Source organism: Talpa europaea, assembly GCF_964194135.1.
Source record: "Talpa europaea genome assembly, chromosome: 7".
NCBI classification, from domain to species: Eukaryota; Metazoa; Chordata; class Mammalia; order Eulipotyphla; family Talpidae; genus Talpa; species Talpa europaea.
Window position 1 is genome coordinate 25488109 of NC_140074.1, and position 15325 is coordinate 25503433.

The 15325-nt window shown below is 38.6% G+C and overlaps 1 protein-coding gene across 2 annotated transcripts in view; it reads left to right on the top strand.

Annotated features, from left to right (window-relative positions):
* LOC311173148 (FRAS1-related extracellular matrix protein 1-like) overlaps positions 1-15325 on the top strand; it is a gene marked incomplete at both ends in the record, with an annotated part of 36860 nt that overhangs the window by 9317 nt on the left and 12218 nt on the right. The window contains 4 exons of one of the 2 annotated variants that reach the window (XM_084236954.1): positions 4921-5050; positions 7694-7766; positions 13081-13230; positions 14709-14938. In XM_084236954.1, the coding sequence (XP_084093080.1) occupies positions 4921-5050; positions 7694-7766; positions 13081-13230; positions 14709-14938 (583 nt within the window). The remainder of the gene's footprint in view (positions 1-4920; positions 5051-7693; positions 7767-13080; positions 13231-14708; positions 14939-15325) is intronic. The other variant, XM_084236955.1, reaches the window with a different exon arrangement.

Sequence of the window (15325 nt, forward strand, 5' to 3'; positions counted from 1 at the left end):
TTATGAATTGATTCTGGGATGACTCACATTGTAAATAATCAACCTGCTTATTATTGAATAAGCTAAATGCTGTGGAACTTTGTGTTCTTGGTTCACTTAAACAGAATTAATAGATTAATAGTTTGCATATTCAAAGGGGTGAAAACCTGTAAAAAAACTAAAGGGACTACTGTGTGCAACCTGGACTAGAAATTGGGTCTTTTAAAGAGCAAGACAGGCCTATGTTCAGTGAGAATTTTCCAGAATCTTGATTGCTAATAAGTTTTTGCTACTGCAGCATATTTATGGAATGGGTCAATTGATTTTCTATTAGAAAAAATGTTCGGGAATGCTGGTTTAGGCAAAACTAATCAAGTTATTGCTGGCTACTTAACTTGGCTGCTGTTTAATTGTATCACATTCCAGAACCATGGAGATGCTTGTATGGACAGGGAATCTCTGAGAGAGGGATATAGACAGCAGCGTATATCAGCTTGATTTGAATATAGAAACACCTTCCTCCTAATACCTCACTGAACAAAGATTTCTTGGAATACATTTAAGGGACACTTTTTTGTGAAATTTGCATAAATACTTAGACTTGGCTAAATTTCAGGCACTGTGCTAGGTGCTTTCACGTGTCTGATTTGATCTGCAAAGCACAATCCTTTAAGGGCAATAAGGAAATCAGCCTCAAAGCACTTACTTAATTGGCCTGAAATCTCTAAGTAGATGAGTGACAGAGCTGGAAGTGATCCCTAATCTCCTGACTTTAAGTGCATGCTCACCTTCCTTGCCCGTGCCTTGACATACTCATAAGCTCATGCCTGTTCTCTGGTCCAACTTCAATCTCAAGATGATCACAACTCCCAAGCTAAGCTGCACAGAACCCACACTGTTCATCAGAAACACCTTTGTAGACCACAGAATGTATCCAGCTTCTTACCAAGACAGTTTCCTACTATGTCTTCTATGTTGATCTCTTTTTTCTGCCCACTGGAGAAGAAAAAAGTCAACTTCAAAGGAGAAATTGTCCCACAGAGAAGTTCTTCCTAACTTAGGGGGCTCCTCTGGCTGCTGCATGATTCCAGTTCTGCCTTTCCTCCATCTGGCTGCCCTCATTCTGGCTGTCCTATTATTCATGCTTGGCCATAAAAGAGAAGGGGTGAAAGAAATTAAAAAGAAAAGGAAATTTTAACAGGTGAACTTTGCAATGTTTTAGCAACTCTTATGAAACACCTTATAGGGGAAGAGGTTGAAATGGTTGACTGGGGAAAACTTATACATTACCTGCCAGCCAGAAGTTAAAGTATTTGTTTCCAGACTAGATCTAGGAAAGTAGAGAGGAAGGGAAGAGAAATCACATATTAAGCACCCACTGTGTACAGGTGCTTTATACATATTAACTAATTTTAATTTTCATCATTTGATGTGCATGTAATTCTCCTCATTTTAAAGATAATGAAAACTGAGACTCAGAGAGATTAACTGACCCTAATCACACACTAATAAGTGGTTGCAAAATGTGTCTGACTCCAGAGCACTTGTTTTGGGTACTCACTATGCTGTCTCCTGGCTAAACTGTTTCCCCATTATCATGAGAGAAAGACAAAAATGAAAACACAGGTGTTCATAACATTAGATTATGGAACTTAATAGCATCATCTTTGAATTGATGTCCTAAATTAAATACTTAGAAGAATAATTTTTTAACATTTCATTTTCTTAAGTCATGCTATTTGATTATAAACAAAGATCTAGTTATCAGACAAATCTAATCACCATTGTAGCTTCTATAAAATATTTCACTGAGAAACTCAATGTACTTAATGAGTATTTATTAAGGTTCATTTAACCACTTTGAATTACAGACTCATAGTTATTAGACTTTGGGAATGAGGAAACTGAGGCATGGAACAGCTAACTACTTTTTAATCACAGACTCTTGGCAGAAAGAACAGAAAGCTCATAACTTCTAATCCAGAAAAATTCCCACTACTCCAACCTATATCTTCCATTCACAATGGTGGCTAGGTACCAACATCTTGTTTTCCATTAAATCAGTTTCTGTATTGTGATTAGTATCTCAAAAATCACTTAGAAAAGTATGTATTAATTGGAGATGATTTTTCCCACCAAGGAAAGTTTGAAAATATCAGAAACAGTTTTAATCATCGTAACTGGAGAGGAATGATACAATTGAACTAGCAGGTATTGGCTAGGGTTGTAGGGTGTTGCTAAACATTTTACAATACAAAGAATAGCTTCCCAAACAAAGAATTATCTGGTCAAAATGTCAATGGTGTAGAGGTTGAGAAACTCTGACTCAGAGATTAAGGACTTCTCACCTCCTATTAAATGACTTGAAATGATTGCCGCATGGGATTCACATAAAGTATTCCCATAAACTTCTCTTCTGACCTTAGCATGAGCTTTACTCAAGGGTTATAGGAGAAGGGAGTGATTGTTAAAATGTGAAGATTTGAACCAACTCTTGTGTACATGACACCTACCCATTTAGAGCTCTCCAAACTTCTCTCCTGGGCTCATGCACCTGGTTATCTACACAATCCCAGATACAGCTGTTGTGGCTTCTTGCAGACTTCCTATGACTGAATGCATTTGTTATTTTTCTTCCAAGTGTTTATGTAGAGTTGAAAAAATCAGATTCTTAGCATAGAAAGATCTTCTCAAACACAGTACTACAAAAACCAAAAAGTCATATACAAACACATGTTGCACATCTCCTGTAGGTGCTTTGTGATTGAAATCATTTTCTGGAAGATATATAGTCTGACTTAAATTGCATGGCTTTTCAATAGATCTTTATTATTTGTAATGAGTTTTAAGAAAACAAATAAGAACGCTATGTAATGACTGCCTTGACCTCTAAGCATTATGCAGCGCTCTAATAGTGCATCAGGGTAAGGCACTCACTTTCCCAAATATCAAAACCCTTTGTGCTTTGAAGCTGAGGAGCATCTAGGTCAGTAGATGCTTATGGATCTAGGTCAGTAACCAAAATGCATTTAGTGTTAGGCCTTCAGGTCACCTGGATCTGTGGAGTGACACTGATGAATTTTTGCTTGTCATGTTTACCATTAGTAATGAATGGATTCTCAGAAGAATGAACACTGAAACTCCTTTGAACTTTCCCAAGGTTTAGCTGAAATCCATCCATATTTACCTATTTTACTTGTTGTCACTGTTCTTTTTCCCAATTTCATCTTTCTGTCATCTCCCCCAAACCCTCATGCTGATACTTTTTTCTTTCTCATTTAAGTGGATCCTTTAGGGATTATTTGCTACATGTTACTTCTGGCATTTTAATATCTTTGTTGTTTGTTTTCTTCTGATTCTTTAAGCATAGTTATTTACTGATATATTTTATGCTGAACTTCAGTTATATCAAAGGCCCATGAAAGTCTCAATATTTTTTAATAAGGGTTCTGTTTTTATATCAAAGTTTCATTAAGCCCAGAATGCCAGTAACAATAATTGACTCTATTAGTTGAATAAACATTCGGTTCATATAGACTCATGAACCTTTGCAGTTTCCCTCACTACCCTGCCCCACTGACCCAGGTCCTGGGAGTAGAAGCCAGTACTATTGAGTTGATTTTGCTTGTGAACTTAATCATAGGATGTGACTGTGACACATGATTGGTGCAAGGGCATAAAGAGGTCAATAGAGAATAAACCTGTTCTCTAATACAAATCATCCCAGGAAAACCTGGAGAGCCCTGTGAAATTTTTAAAATTTCTAATTATAAAAAAAAATCTACAAATCTAGAGGGAAGAGCCTGGATATGATTAGAAGCTTGACAAGTAGGTCAGGGAGCCACTGAAGTTTTCTCCATTTAGAATGAAAGGGAAATGAATAAAACAAAAGCAATGGAAGTGTCTTAAGTGATCATAGTGAAAGTCGCTTGTGTATATGGGGTTGAAGGTAACAGGGGCTAGAGGGCCAAGTCTGTTTGGGGAGAAAAATTTGGGCGAAACACTTCAAGTTCTCTCACCTCCAAAAGGGAAGTGTTTCAAGGTATTCCTTGGCTGTAGCTCAGATAAGAACCATGAAGTACTTCATTGGGAAGAAGAATGGCAAAGGAAGAGGAGATTTGGTATCAGATTTATGCTGGGGATTTTAACTCTGCTCTCTGTCATAGTTTTGTTTGTTGGTGTTATGCCTTTGTACTAGTTACTTAACCTTCCCTAGGCTTGGTTTCCTTTCCTGAAAAAAAAAAAGAGAGAAAAAGATGTTCCTTTCCACATAAGGATTAAAGAAGACTATTTGCCCAAATGTTAAGCTCACTAAGTGTGTGTGTTGAGGGGGGAGAGGGAGGACCACTATCAGATTTATTCAGTTGTATAGCTGCATCCAAGCTACACATCAGTAAAACGCTTTAATATGTGCAAAAGAAGGAAGAGAGAATGTATACAACACATGCACATTTTAATTCCTAGACAGATTCTCAAAATAACTTGTCACTAAACTGAACTCAAGTTCAGAGAAGTGTGTCTAGACCAGTTCTTGATGCACAGATAGGAGCGCCAAAAGATACGTCAGTAGCTTGCCTGTCAGTGCCCTCCCCCAAAGTGAATATCACTGTCAACTTAACAATGTTGTCAACCTAACAATGATGATTCCTTTCCTTCAGAACACTCAAGTTTGAGGCTTGTCTATCATTAATAACCTTGTGACCCCTGACAGTTTTTTAACCTTAGGCTCTGCATTTGTAAAATGGAATTCTCATAGCATTGTTGTAAGCATCAAGTGAGATGTTCAAAGTTCTTAATGAACTAAAATGTACTATATATGTATGAGGAGTTTTTTAGCACTGGGGTGAGTCGATGAAAAAATCTTTCTCACCAAGATGTATGCTGCCTACCCAGCATCTACTATATATTTCTTATCTTTTTTCTTTTTCCTTTCATCCACAGTTTGGAATTGAAGTGGTCTCATATTGAATGGTCACAGACTGAATATGAGGTTTGTGAAAATGTGGGGGTGTTGCCTTTGGAAATTACCAGAAAAGGATATTCCATGGACTCAGCTTTTGTGAGTGTGAAGGTAACAACTCTGAATTGTCAATTGTCAAGCTAAAACTTAGGTTACTTGTTGTTACCTTTGATGATTTTCTTTAAAAAGTTCAGAGTAGCCAAGGAAATGTCAAATTGTAGGGGTGTTACACTAGTTTAGACATATTAAGTAAAAAATCTTGTCCCTCCACCCTTCATCTATATTCATTACTCATAGATACGATTTTAAACTTATTTTTAGTGTTAAAATCTGACCATTAAGTTTTGACATTTCATCTTGCAGGGAGATAGATTCAATCTAGTAAACTTGGGCCAAACTGTTTTGGAAAGAAAAGTGGTATGCAAATCACTTTGTGGGGTACCCAAATTTTAGTTCCCAAACAGCTTTCTCTTAATATGCAGCAGATCACTTCCTGTGATCTTAGTGGATAAGGTAAATCAGGAGAGGAGACAAACCTAGCTCAAGAGTCACCTGAGTTACACAGAACTAAGGGAACATCAATCAGTCCAGGCGCCCTGAAACATGAGGCATTGTCAATAGGCAATACCTATTCTTTCCATAGACTGTGGAGCACCACATATGACTTCTAGAATCGCAAGATGTTATAGGATCACTCTAACAATAGTACTTCAGGCGAATGAGTATGTGAAAATCTTGTTCATACCAATGATAGGAAACAACCCTTGAAGACTCCCCTCCTCGACCTAATAAAAGGGTATTGGTCTTAGCTTGTCAGGGACGTGGTGTCTCAGTTTGCTCAATCATAAGGATAAATTCAGCTCACTTCAGAACCTTCTACATTTAAATCCTACCATATCCCGATTCAGTGTTTATCTTTCCAGCGAGCATAGGCTTTTTCTCAGATCTGTTGATGCTGAATTGTTATTAAAACACCAGGCAGTTTGGTATGCCTTATAATTTTCCAGCAGATTGTTTATGGAAAAAGAAAGAATTTGCCTGGATGTTTTTCTAATAATCCTCGGGTCCTCCATAGAAAGCACCATATGCTCTAGTCGGGAGTTTTGGGCCATGCCACCATTCACCTTGCCAGGAAGAACATACGTGGTATGACATGGAACCTTTTGTCTACTTAAGCTGAATGCACACCAGGAACCTGCCAGCTGAGTGTGCAGGCCTTCAGCAAACACAGCCCTGAGTCCTTCAGGGACCACTCTCCCCAGAACACAGCCTTCTGCTTTATGCTAGTCTGTTTGGCTACTTAACTGGGAGCAGGAGAAAGAAAGTACTTTCACTTGGTGTTATTTGTCCCAGCTTGAATCGTGTGATTTCACCTGACTGATTTTTCCAACCGCCCTGCCTCAGACCACTCCTTTCCCCACGCAGGATTCTGTAAACTCAGTGGTGGTAAATACTAGGTAATTGCACGTGCAAGAACCATGCAGGGAGATGTAACCTCCAGCATATGGTGGATACAGGTGTACAATGGGCTGCCTTTTCACAATAAAAGGTTGTTCAGGAGGAGCCTTGGCATTGTAGACAAAGAACAAATGGAAGATTAGGAGCTGATAACCTTCTTCAGGAAAATGTTTCTACCACAGACCCATTAGCAGACAAAAGCTGGAGTACAGACCAGAGATGTGGGGGGTAAGAGGATCCACCAGAGACAGAGTGGGGAGCAGAACAGGAAGACTGACTGAAATACACTGCTGAGGAGAGCAGCGGGCAAGGCAGGAGAGGTCTGCCTTGCCATGTGGGTGCCTTTGATTTGAAATGGAGATATGTCCAAGGCCCTAGAAACAGGGAACTTTCAAGTTTGTAACTGTGCATTTCATTCCTTTATGAAAAAGTGAAGAAACACATTAACCTACCTTTCTGATTATCTTAAATGTCTAAAAGAAATATCAGAGTAACTGCTGCCACTTGTGCTTACACAGGGTTCTCCTTTGATGACCTCTTTCAAACCAGCCAAGGACACATATTCTTAACACATACTTTAGCTTCCTATGGGGGAGTTTAGGTCATGACTTCAGAGATCTTAAATTACCTCTGATTTTTAGCTCTGAAGGTAGGGAGCAGGGGATCAGTCAATAGTCTTTTTCAAGTAGAACTTTTTTTTTTTTCCCTGAGTGACTTGATGAAACTTCCTAAGCCCTCAGTTCTGGGGGTCCAGGGTGTGGGTTGCCTTTGTGTTCACCAGGTCTGTTATTCTTCAGAGCTCGTTCTTGTCTATGTTGTCTATGTAGAGGGCTGGCTTCATTCCAACAGAGAAAGAAGCAGATTTGTTTCAGTTCACGTGGCCTGAAGCCTGCAGGATACCTCAAAACTGCCTGCTCACTCTGACATGGGTTATCAGGGGTGCCTGCTTGTACTGCTCCTCCTTTATTTTCCTGTGGAATTATTGTAAAACCAGGCTGGGATAAAGAAAAAATAATGAAATAACTGAATGATTAATAGAGAAGAAGCAAAAAAAAAAAAAATCTGTACTTTTACTTCCACTGGTATTAGTCTAGAAAAAAGTTAACTTTTTCTAGTCTATGTAGCCTAGACTAAAATGGTTTATTATACTTTTAAAAATACTTTATGTTAAAATAAGATTTAAGAGCATGAGTTTAGCATAATATGACTAGATTTAGTTTCATCTAATATAGACTAGATGTTTCTCTATTGTAGAATATTCATTTTTATTAAAAAAAGACATTCTTCCCTCTTAAGGTCAACCAAGTGTCAGCTGCAGTTGGAAAAGATTTTACACTGACTCCATCTAAACTGGTCCAGTTTGACCCAGGTACGTACTGTCTACAGTTTGTTCATGTTTTTGCAAGAAAATCTGGAGATTATGGAGAAGGCAGCATTTGATACAACTTCAGCCAACTATATACTCCTCAGGGAACTATATCACTTCCTCTGAGAGAGATTAATTTGGACTTAAGGTTTTGCCCCTCATATTTTTCTTTATTACGAGTGATCATTTATTTAAAATGAAATAAAATGTCATAACATAACAACTATAAAATAGCAAAGTAAATATCTAAAAAAAACCAGAAAAGATAATGTCATTTCAAAAATTATTTAAATTCCCGACACAAAGTTGCAATTATTTAATTGCTTCATACTTTGATAGAAATTTTCAAATTTCATATTCACATGAATTCCTATGGACATTTTAAATTGATATCTCTTGGACTAAGTTGACATGAAGAGATTCCATGGATAATTATAATTAATTAGACCATATTTTGTCTTAAATTTGTGGGAAAGGAGTTGCTAAGTAAAAGGAACACAAAAGCATGGTCGTGGTGTCCACTCTCAAGGACATTGTATAATACGAGAAATGTAGAAATGGAACTCACTGAGAGTACATTGAGACTAAAAGGATGAGGCATTGTTCTGGCTAAGGAAAATCCTAGAAGACTTCCTGGCAGAAATGGTATTCTGAGCAGGTAGAAGAAGTACTTCAGGCTGAAGAAGTGACACTTTTGAGGAATTGTATCTAAAGCCCTGGGACTGGAGCCATACCTGGCATGTGTAGATGGGACAGGTCAGTCTCCCTTACTGCATACACAGTTCTCTCTTTCCCTCTGGTCTGGGATGGACCTGGATCCCATGAACAAGGGGAAGTGGAAAAAGCTTTGAGAAGCAGTCAGAGTTTGTGGCTCTGAGCTCTCCTGCAGATGACATGTTGTGCACTCTGAGGACATTCCGCCAAGTCTAACTCTTGTCATTGTCCGCTACTGACACATGATGTTTTGCCTTGGGGCAAAACAAAATGGCCTAAATTCCACGCCAAAATTAATAACCATCTACCAATCATAAAAAAGAAATACCCTTGTGCAGTTCACCATAAGTAGTGTGGGATTTTATGACTGTGTTTGTTGGCTAGGACTCCCTAATGATAGATGCGAATTGGGTCATGTAAAAATAGAAAATTATTTTCTCATCGTTCTGGAGGCCAAAAGTTCAAGATCATGGTGTCCGGGAGGTTGATTCCTTCTGAGGGTCATGAGAGGGAATTTGTTCCATGCCTACCTTCATGCTCCGGTGTTTTGCAGGAATCTTTGGTGTTACTTGGCTTCTGCTGCTTCACCCTGAGCTCTGCCTTCATCTCCATATGGTGTTCTGCCTGTGTGTTTGTGTGTGTGTGTCCATTCAGATTTCCCCTTTTTAATAAGATCATCAGTCATAATGGATTATGATAACTCCAGTCTGACTTCATCTTAACTATTGCTCATCTGTAATGACCACTATTCCAAATAAGATCACATTCTGAAGTACAGGGAGTTAGGACTTTAACATATATCAACACAATATAACCAAGACTACATGAACCTTAATATTGACATGCAACAGTCCAAACTTGGGTCTTGGCCTCCTTCCTGTGATATTTCCATTCTCACTTACATGAGTGTGTTACTCAGGTTGAAGACATTCTTGGGCAGAGCTATCTGGTCGTGTAGCTGATGTTTACCCTCTGGTGGCTGCAGGTGCTAGTGTTTTGGTCAACCCCCTAGTGGAAAGATTTGGTGCAGTTTGTACTATGCCCCTTTGCCTTCATGTTAAAGCAATTCCAACCTTTCCTCTTTTCAAGAGTCAAGAGTCTTTATCATATGTCATCTTTATCATTTGATACCTGTTTGTGACAAGATCTGATTTAATTTTCAGTAGATTTGAGCAGCCCCTGTTTGCATTGATTGGAAGTGGAATGTAGACCAGCAGAGGAGTCTGAAATCTTCGTCCTGCAATTTCCACTGGATAAGATAAATATCCATTTGTCTAGAAGATTTTAATAAGGTGTTTGGGTAGACACAAATGACATCTAGGGGATCTAAATGGTCTTAATATTTTAGATATTCTTTAGAGATTTTAGAACTACTTTCCTAAATTGAAGTCTTTTTTTTTTTTAAGATTTATCTATCCATGCATAGAAGAACTGGGGTGTAAGCCAAAGGAGCAGGGGATGAGAGGGTTCACCAGAAAGAGGAGGGAGCAGAACAGGCAGATCCACCCAAACACACTGCTGAGGGGAGCAACAGGTGAGGCAGGAGAGGTCTGCTGCACCATGTGGGTTGCTCCCTGGCTGGCCAGAGATTGAACTCTATGCTACAGTGGCTGGTGACAGCTTGACAGTGCTGTCTTCAAGCCCTCGCCACCAGGGAGGCCCCTAAACTGAAGTCTTATTTTGAGAATTTTAAAGTTCCCCATATCTAGAGTTTCTGTATTTATTTACTCACATGTTAATCCTTTGCTATTTTGGGCATGGTGTTCCCATTCCCAGCCGACCCCCTTTGGCCAAAACAATCTGTTCATTTTTTAAAAAACTGCAGCTTTCATGATTATTAAGGAAATAGTGAATAATCAAAGACGTTATGGGGATATTGTAAGATCTGAGAACTATAGAGAGGGCGCTGGGGAGAAACAATGACTTTTCAGTCTAGTGAGCTATCTACTCAAGTGAGCTGTTGTAACAGACCAGAAAATCATCCTGACTACTCTGCATTCAGCTATTGTAAGTAATCGTGAGTCAAAGTGTAACTATTCTTAAGAAAATAATTATTTTCCTTTAAAATATGTATTCTTGAAAGGTTTGCTACCTTCTTAATTGAGACTTCATCATTAGGCGTCAAAATGTTTTTCAAAAGGATAACTCTCTAATGTAGCATTAACTAAAATACATTGAGAAAATACCTCTCAATAGGGAAATCTGCTTGGCAGGGAAATATCCAGGAATTGACCTACTCTGAAAAGTGGGGTATGTCTGCATAAAATGACACCTTCTTTCCTTTCTTCAGCACTTTTTATTTTGTGGGAACTGGAGGCCAGTTCAAGGCTTCTGAAATTGCATATAAATTCAGTAACAAATATTTTGCATTTTGGAAGAGGGAAGGAAAAAAGACACACCAAGAAAGTTCTTATTTCCAATCTCATTAACCTAAAAATGTTGATGCTATGTACACACCTAGAGACAAAGTTGAAATGCAGGCAAGCAAATCAAAGGCAGTAAAATGAAACCTGGAGTAGATTTTCCCTAAACATCTGGTTCAATTCCATAAGGTCTTACAAAAACTTTGTTTTTGGTGCGGAGGGGGCTGGAGATTTAGTGGGGGGCGGGGAATGGAGGTAAAATAATTTTTTTAAATGATTCTTGAGAGGGTAGTTGGAAGTTGGAAATATTTTTTTCTGTTGGTTTTTACTGGAATAAGGCTTAACTTTGGGACTTTGAGAAACAACACTCTGAATATTCAAAAAAAAATCTAAGTACTCATATGCTTTCTTTATTGTTCAACCTCTTATCTCAGCTGCCTATGTGGTCTCCCTCTGCTTATCTGCCTGGGCCACTAAATCTGCACACATGAAACTGTTTCATTTTTTCTAAAACTTTCCTTTTCAAGAGCCTTCCCCCTTGCCTGTGGTTTCAAGTCTGAACCTGGTCACCTGGATGCCAGGGCTCTCACAGTCTGGCTGAAAGCTGCTGTTGCTAATGTTGTTTTTCCATTTCCTCTCTCCAAATTCTCCCAACTTTGATCCCACCTATGCATAGTATTTACTATCTATTCTGTAGTTTTCTTGCAGCCAGTGACACGTAGCTTGCATCCTTAACTTTTCTTGTATTTATATCTTATCTCTTCAAAGAAGTTTTAAACTCTCTTATATTAGAGTCTGGCTAATGTTATACTTCTAGTATTCTCCATAGTAATTAAAGCAAAGGTAAGTACTTCACAGGCCCAAAAAATAAATATGTATGGATTGATTATTACATCCATGAGCTGGGAGCCATACAGTGTTTTCTGTTAGATGCTTCAATTTCTGTTTTGCAAAGACTGCTAAGGTAATTGATTTAAGAATTCAGTTGCTACTGAAAACTTGGATTAGCCATCAACTTTTTTTTAAATTACAATGATTCCAAATACATGCAACTTTTTCTCTCAAGGTGCAGCCAAGAATAGGAAAAGTGTGTCCTTTCATAAGATTCTGTTTGAATGATGAGACTTTGATTAGATCATAGCTAAATTGAAATAAATCTATAGAAAACAATCTTCATGATAAAAAGAACCCAGCTTTTTCAGAAGATAAGGCTAGAAAAATTATTCTACAGCTTATATAGAGGAATTTATGGGAATAAAAGCCTCACATAGTCAATAGTAAAGGTTTCAAAACTACCGTTAACAGGCTAATGTATAATTTTATTATCTTCCTCCCCTTTTTCTTAAACTCAAATCTCTTTTCCCCCAACAAATAATATTTTCATTTCTTTGTGTTGCCACTTTCCTAAATAAAACTCAGGGAGCGTTCTAGTAATTCACATCAGGAACTGGCTAGGGTTAGACAGTCTTCAAAGTTTCTTTCAGCTTTCAGATTTAGTTCTTTGGAGGTTGTTTTTAACCCATCTTAGTGGTGACAGGATTGCAGGGGCTGTACTTGTAGCATCCAAACTGGCTTGAATTAAGTTCACAAAGCTACTGTGAACCAAAATTGTTTATAACTCCTTGAATAGAGGCAGACAGAATAAAAATTCGCTCAGACTACTTCTAGAACCCCCAACCCATAAATTCTAGGAGATCAAGCTACTGAGTATTACATCATCATAAAAAGCATTTTGGGGTTAAAAGGGGCTCAGAAAGCTGGGCAGCCGATGGAGGCAGCTGTCTGTAGAAATCAATCATTTCAAGGGTTCCATGAATAGCATGAAGTGCCATCCAATAATCACTTCTGTCTGCATCAACATCTTAAGATTCTGAAACTTAAGATTTTCAGATTGCAGTACTTGTTTATTTTTAAGGGGAGAAGAGGCAGGTTAGGAAAAAAAAATGAAAGCTTGGGTCTCACCTACTAACCATTTCTTTTTTTGTTCATCCCTTGCATAATGCAGCTTACTTTTTTGTTACAGTGTTTGCATTTAAACGGAATCATCATTGTCCAGGAACAAATTGTGGTCTTTTAATATTATTTGGGAGAACAGCACGACTTCAGTGAGCTGGTAGTAGTACAATAGCTCACTCAGGCTACTACCAACTAGCTGTAGACATGTTAATTAATATATTTCTCTGACACCTAGGTGATTGAAATAGCAATTAAAGAGTAATTAAAATGTTTACTTCTTGTAGGAATGTCAACTAAGATGTGGAATATAGCAATTACCTATGACGGATTAGAGGAAGATGATGAGGTCTTTGAAGTAATTCTGAACTCCCCTGTGAATGCGGTTCTTGGCACAAAGACAAAAGCTGCAGTGAAAATTTTGGACTCAAAAGGAGGTATTCTTTTGATCCTCATCTTGAAATCAGGAGCAGTCCTGGCGCTGTAGCTGCTTGCTTTCAACAGCCAACGTGCTTGATAGCGCCTTCAAATCAAAATGCTTAATTTCTTATCAAGAAAGCAACCACAGCCACGATGTAGGCTCTTTATTCTGGTTTCTGCTTCATGTGGTTTTCCTCCTGCTAAGAACTATCGTTTGAGAAAAGCAACAAGTCTGTGTTGTAGTTGTTTTTTTTTTTTTTCCTCCCCGTTTGTTGTTCTCACCAAGGGGGAAACAATGTTGGTGAGAATCTATCGACAATTATTTTCCCCCAGAGTTTGTAGGGCTGTAATTATCTTCCTCTGTTAAAGAGAGCTTTTAATGCCTAAAATCTGAGCCCCCACTGTAGTGTGACCAGGAAAATTCTAAGAGGAAGGAATTGGAGAAAAATAGATGCAGCTGGCTTGGGGATTCAGGAGCAGCTGGAGAATATTAATGAATAACCTTGGGTTGCAGAGCCAAATAGGTCCTGATAGTATGTGCTATAGAACAACCTGTGAACTAAATAAAATAAAGACCAGCCAAAGTCCTTGGTGCTCTGATTATTTTTTTCCTGCCAAATGCTTTCTACTTATTTGTCTATTTAGCATTCGGCAGGTCTGTTACTGTGCTCAGTCTTACCAGCCCCAATTTTACACTTGCCGAGGCTTTGGGCCGTGTGATTTCCCCACCTGAAATCTATTATCTCCTCGTTGGTTTTTTGACAGTAAAATCAGACTCCATTCTTTGTCCTTTATGATGCTCATGTTTCCCCAACATCTCTCCCTACCCCTTTCCCCACCAAATTCATTTCTTCAGTATAATTTTCACATTAAGTACAATTAAGTACCCAAAATACATGAAGCACACACTTTATGCATTAATTATAAGATACCCAGGGAGAGTTCTGGGTTTGGATTGTTTTCAGGCCTTCTCAGAAACTGATGAGTTTTCTAGTAGGAGTAGCTCCATTCAAATTTACTGGATCTTTGTTCCATCATGCTAAATTCTGTAACTGTTACTTGATTTCACTGACATCTTTAAACAATTCCACTATCTGCCTCTAGGAGAATGTGGAAAGGATGAATTCTTTGAAGTGTTTGCGGGATGATACTTGGTCAGTGATACATCTTTCTGTTGAGTACTATATGAAGAAAAGTAAGGTTGTTTTCCAAGTATGGGGTATAATTATAAAATTATGACAATGATTTTCACTTGTGGTTCATGAAATCAATTTCATGACTTAATAATCACCCTGTGGATGTGCAGAAGGGCACAGATTTCCTGGATGGAAACTGATGAAGAGTAGAGGAGTTTCTGGCAAATGGCAAAAAGGCAACATCTGGTGGGAAGAACATCCATCTAAGTTTAATGACAAGCTGCTCCAGGGGCTGTTTCGATGTGATCACTTATCTGTTTGTGTAAAATGAACTGACCTGCTGTCTTGCATGCCTCCAGGACAGTGCCATCCTTCATATTCATTCAGCCCAAACAAGCACAAGAAGGACATTTGGCACCCGCTGTCCCCAGGGTCTTCTTCACCCACCACTTCTGGTTCCCTTCATCTGCAAAGAAGACCCCTTCCTCCTTCCAAGCAGCTAGCTGTTATCAAGGGAGATGCCCTTCAGGGCTTTGAGTCCGCAGATCTTTCTGGAAAGAGGCTTAGGACCCAAGGGAATGGCGAAACAGTAAGGATGGGGACCTTTTGGGATTTGATGCATGGATCGCTTATTTAAGAATAGCAAGATATTTAATAAGTATTTTGAACACTGATGAAGCTGTTTTGATCTTCATAGTAAGTGAGGGTCCTGGTTGCTCACACAAACATGCAGTGACTTTTATATACCAGTATCATAATGCTGCTCCATCCCATTAATTGGACTAATTGAGGTGATGGATATATTGACTCATGGACATGATTTCTGCTTTGTTCCTTCTGTGATCAAGACAGATAGGGAAGGAACAGAGACCCTGAAATAGAAGGAGGTTAAGTGATCTCGGATGTGGAAACCATTTTTTTGGCTTTATTAACACAGCATCCTAAACAGACACCCACATGAGTGTGTGTGTGTTTT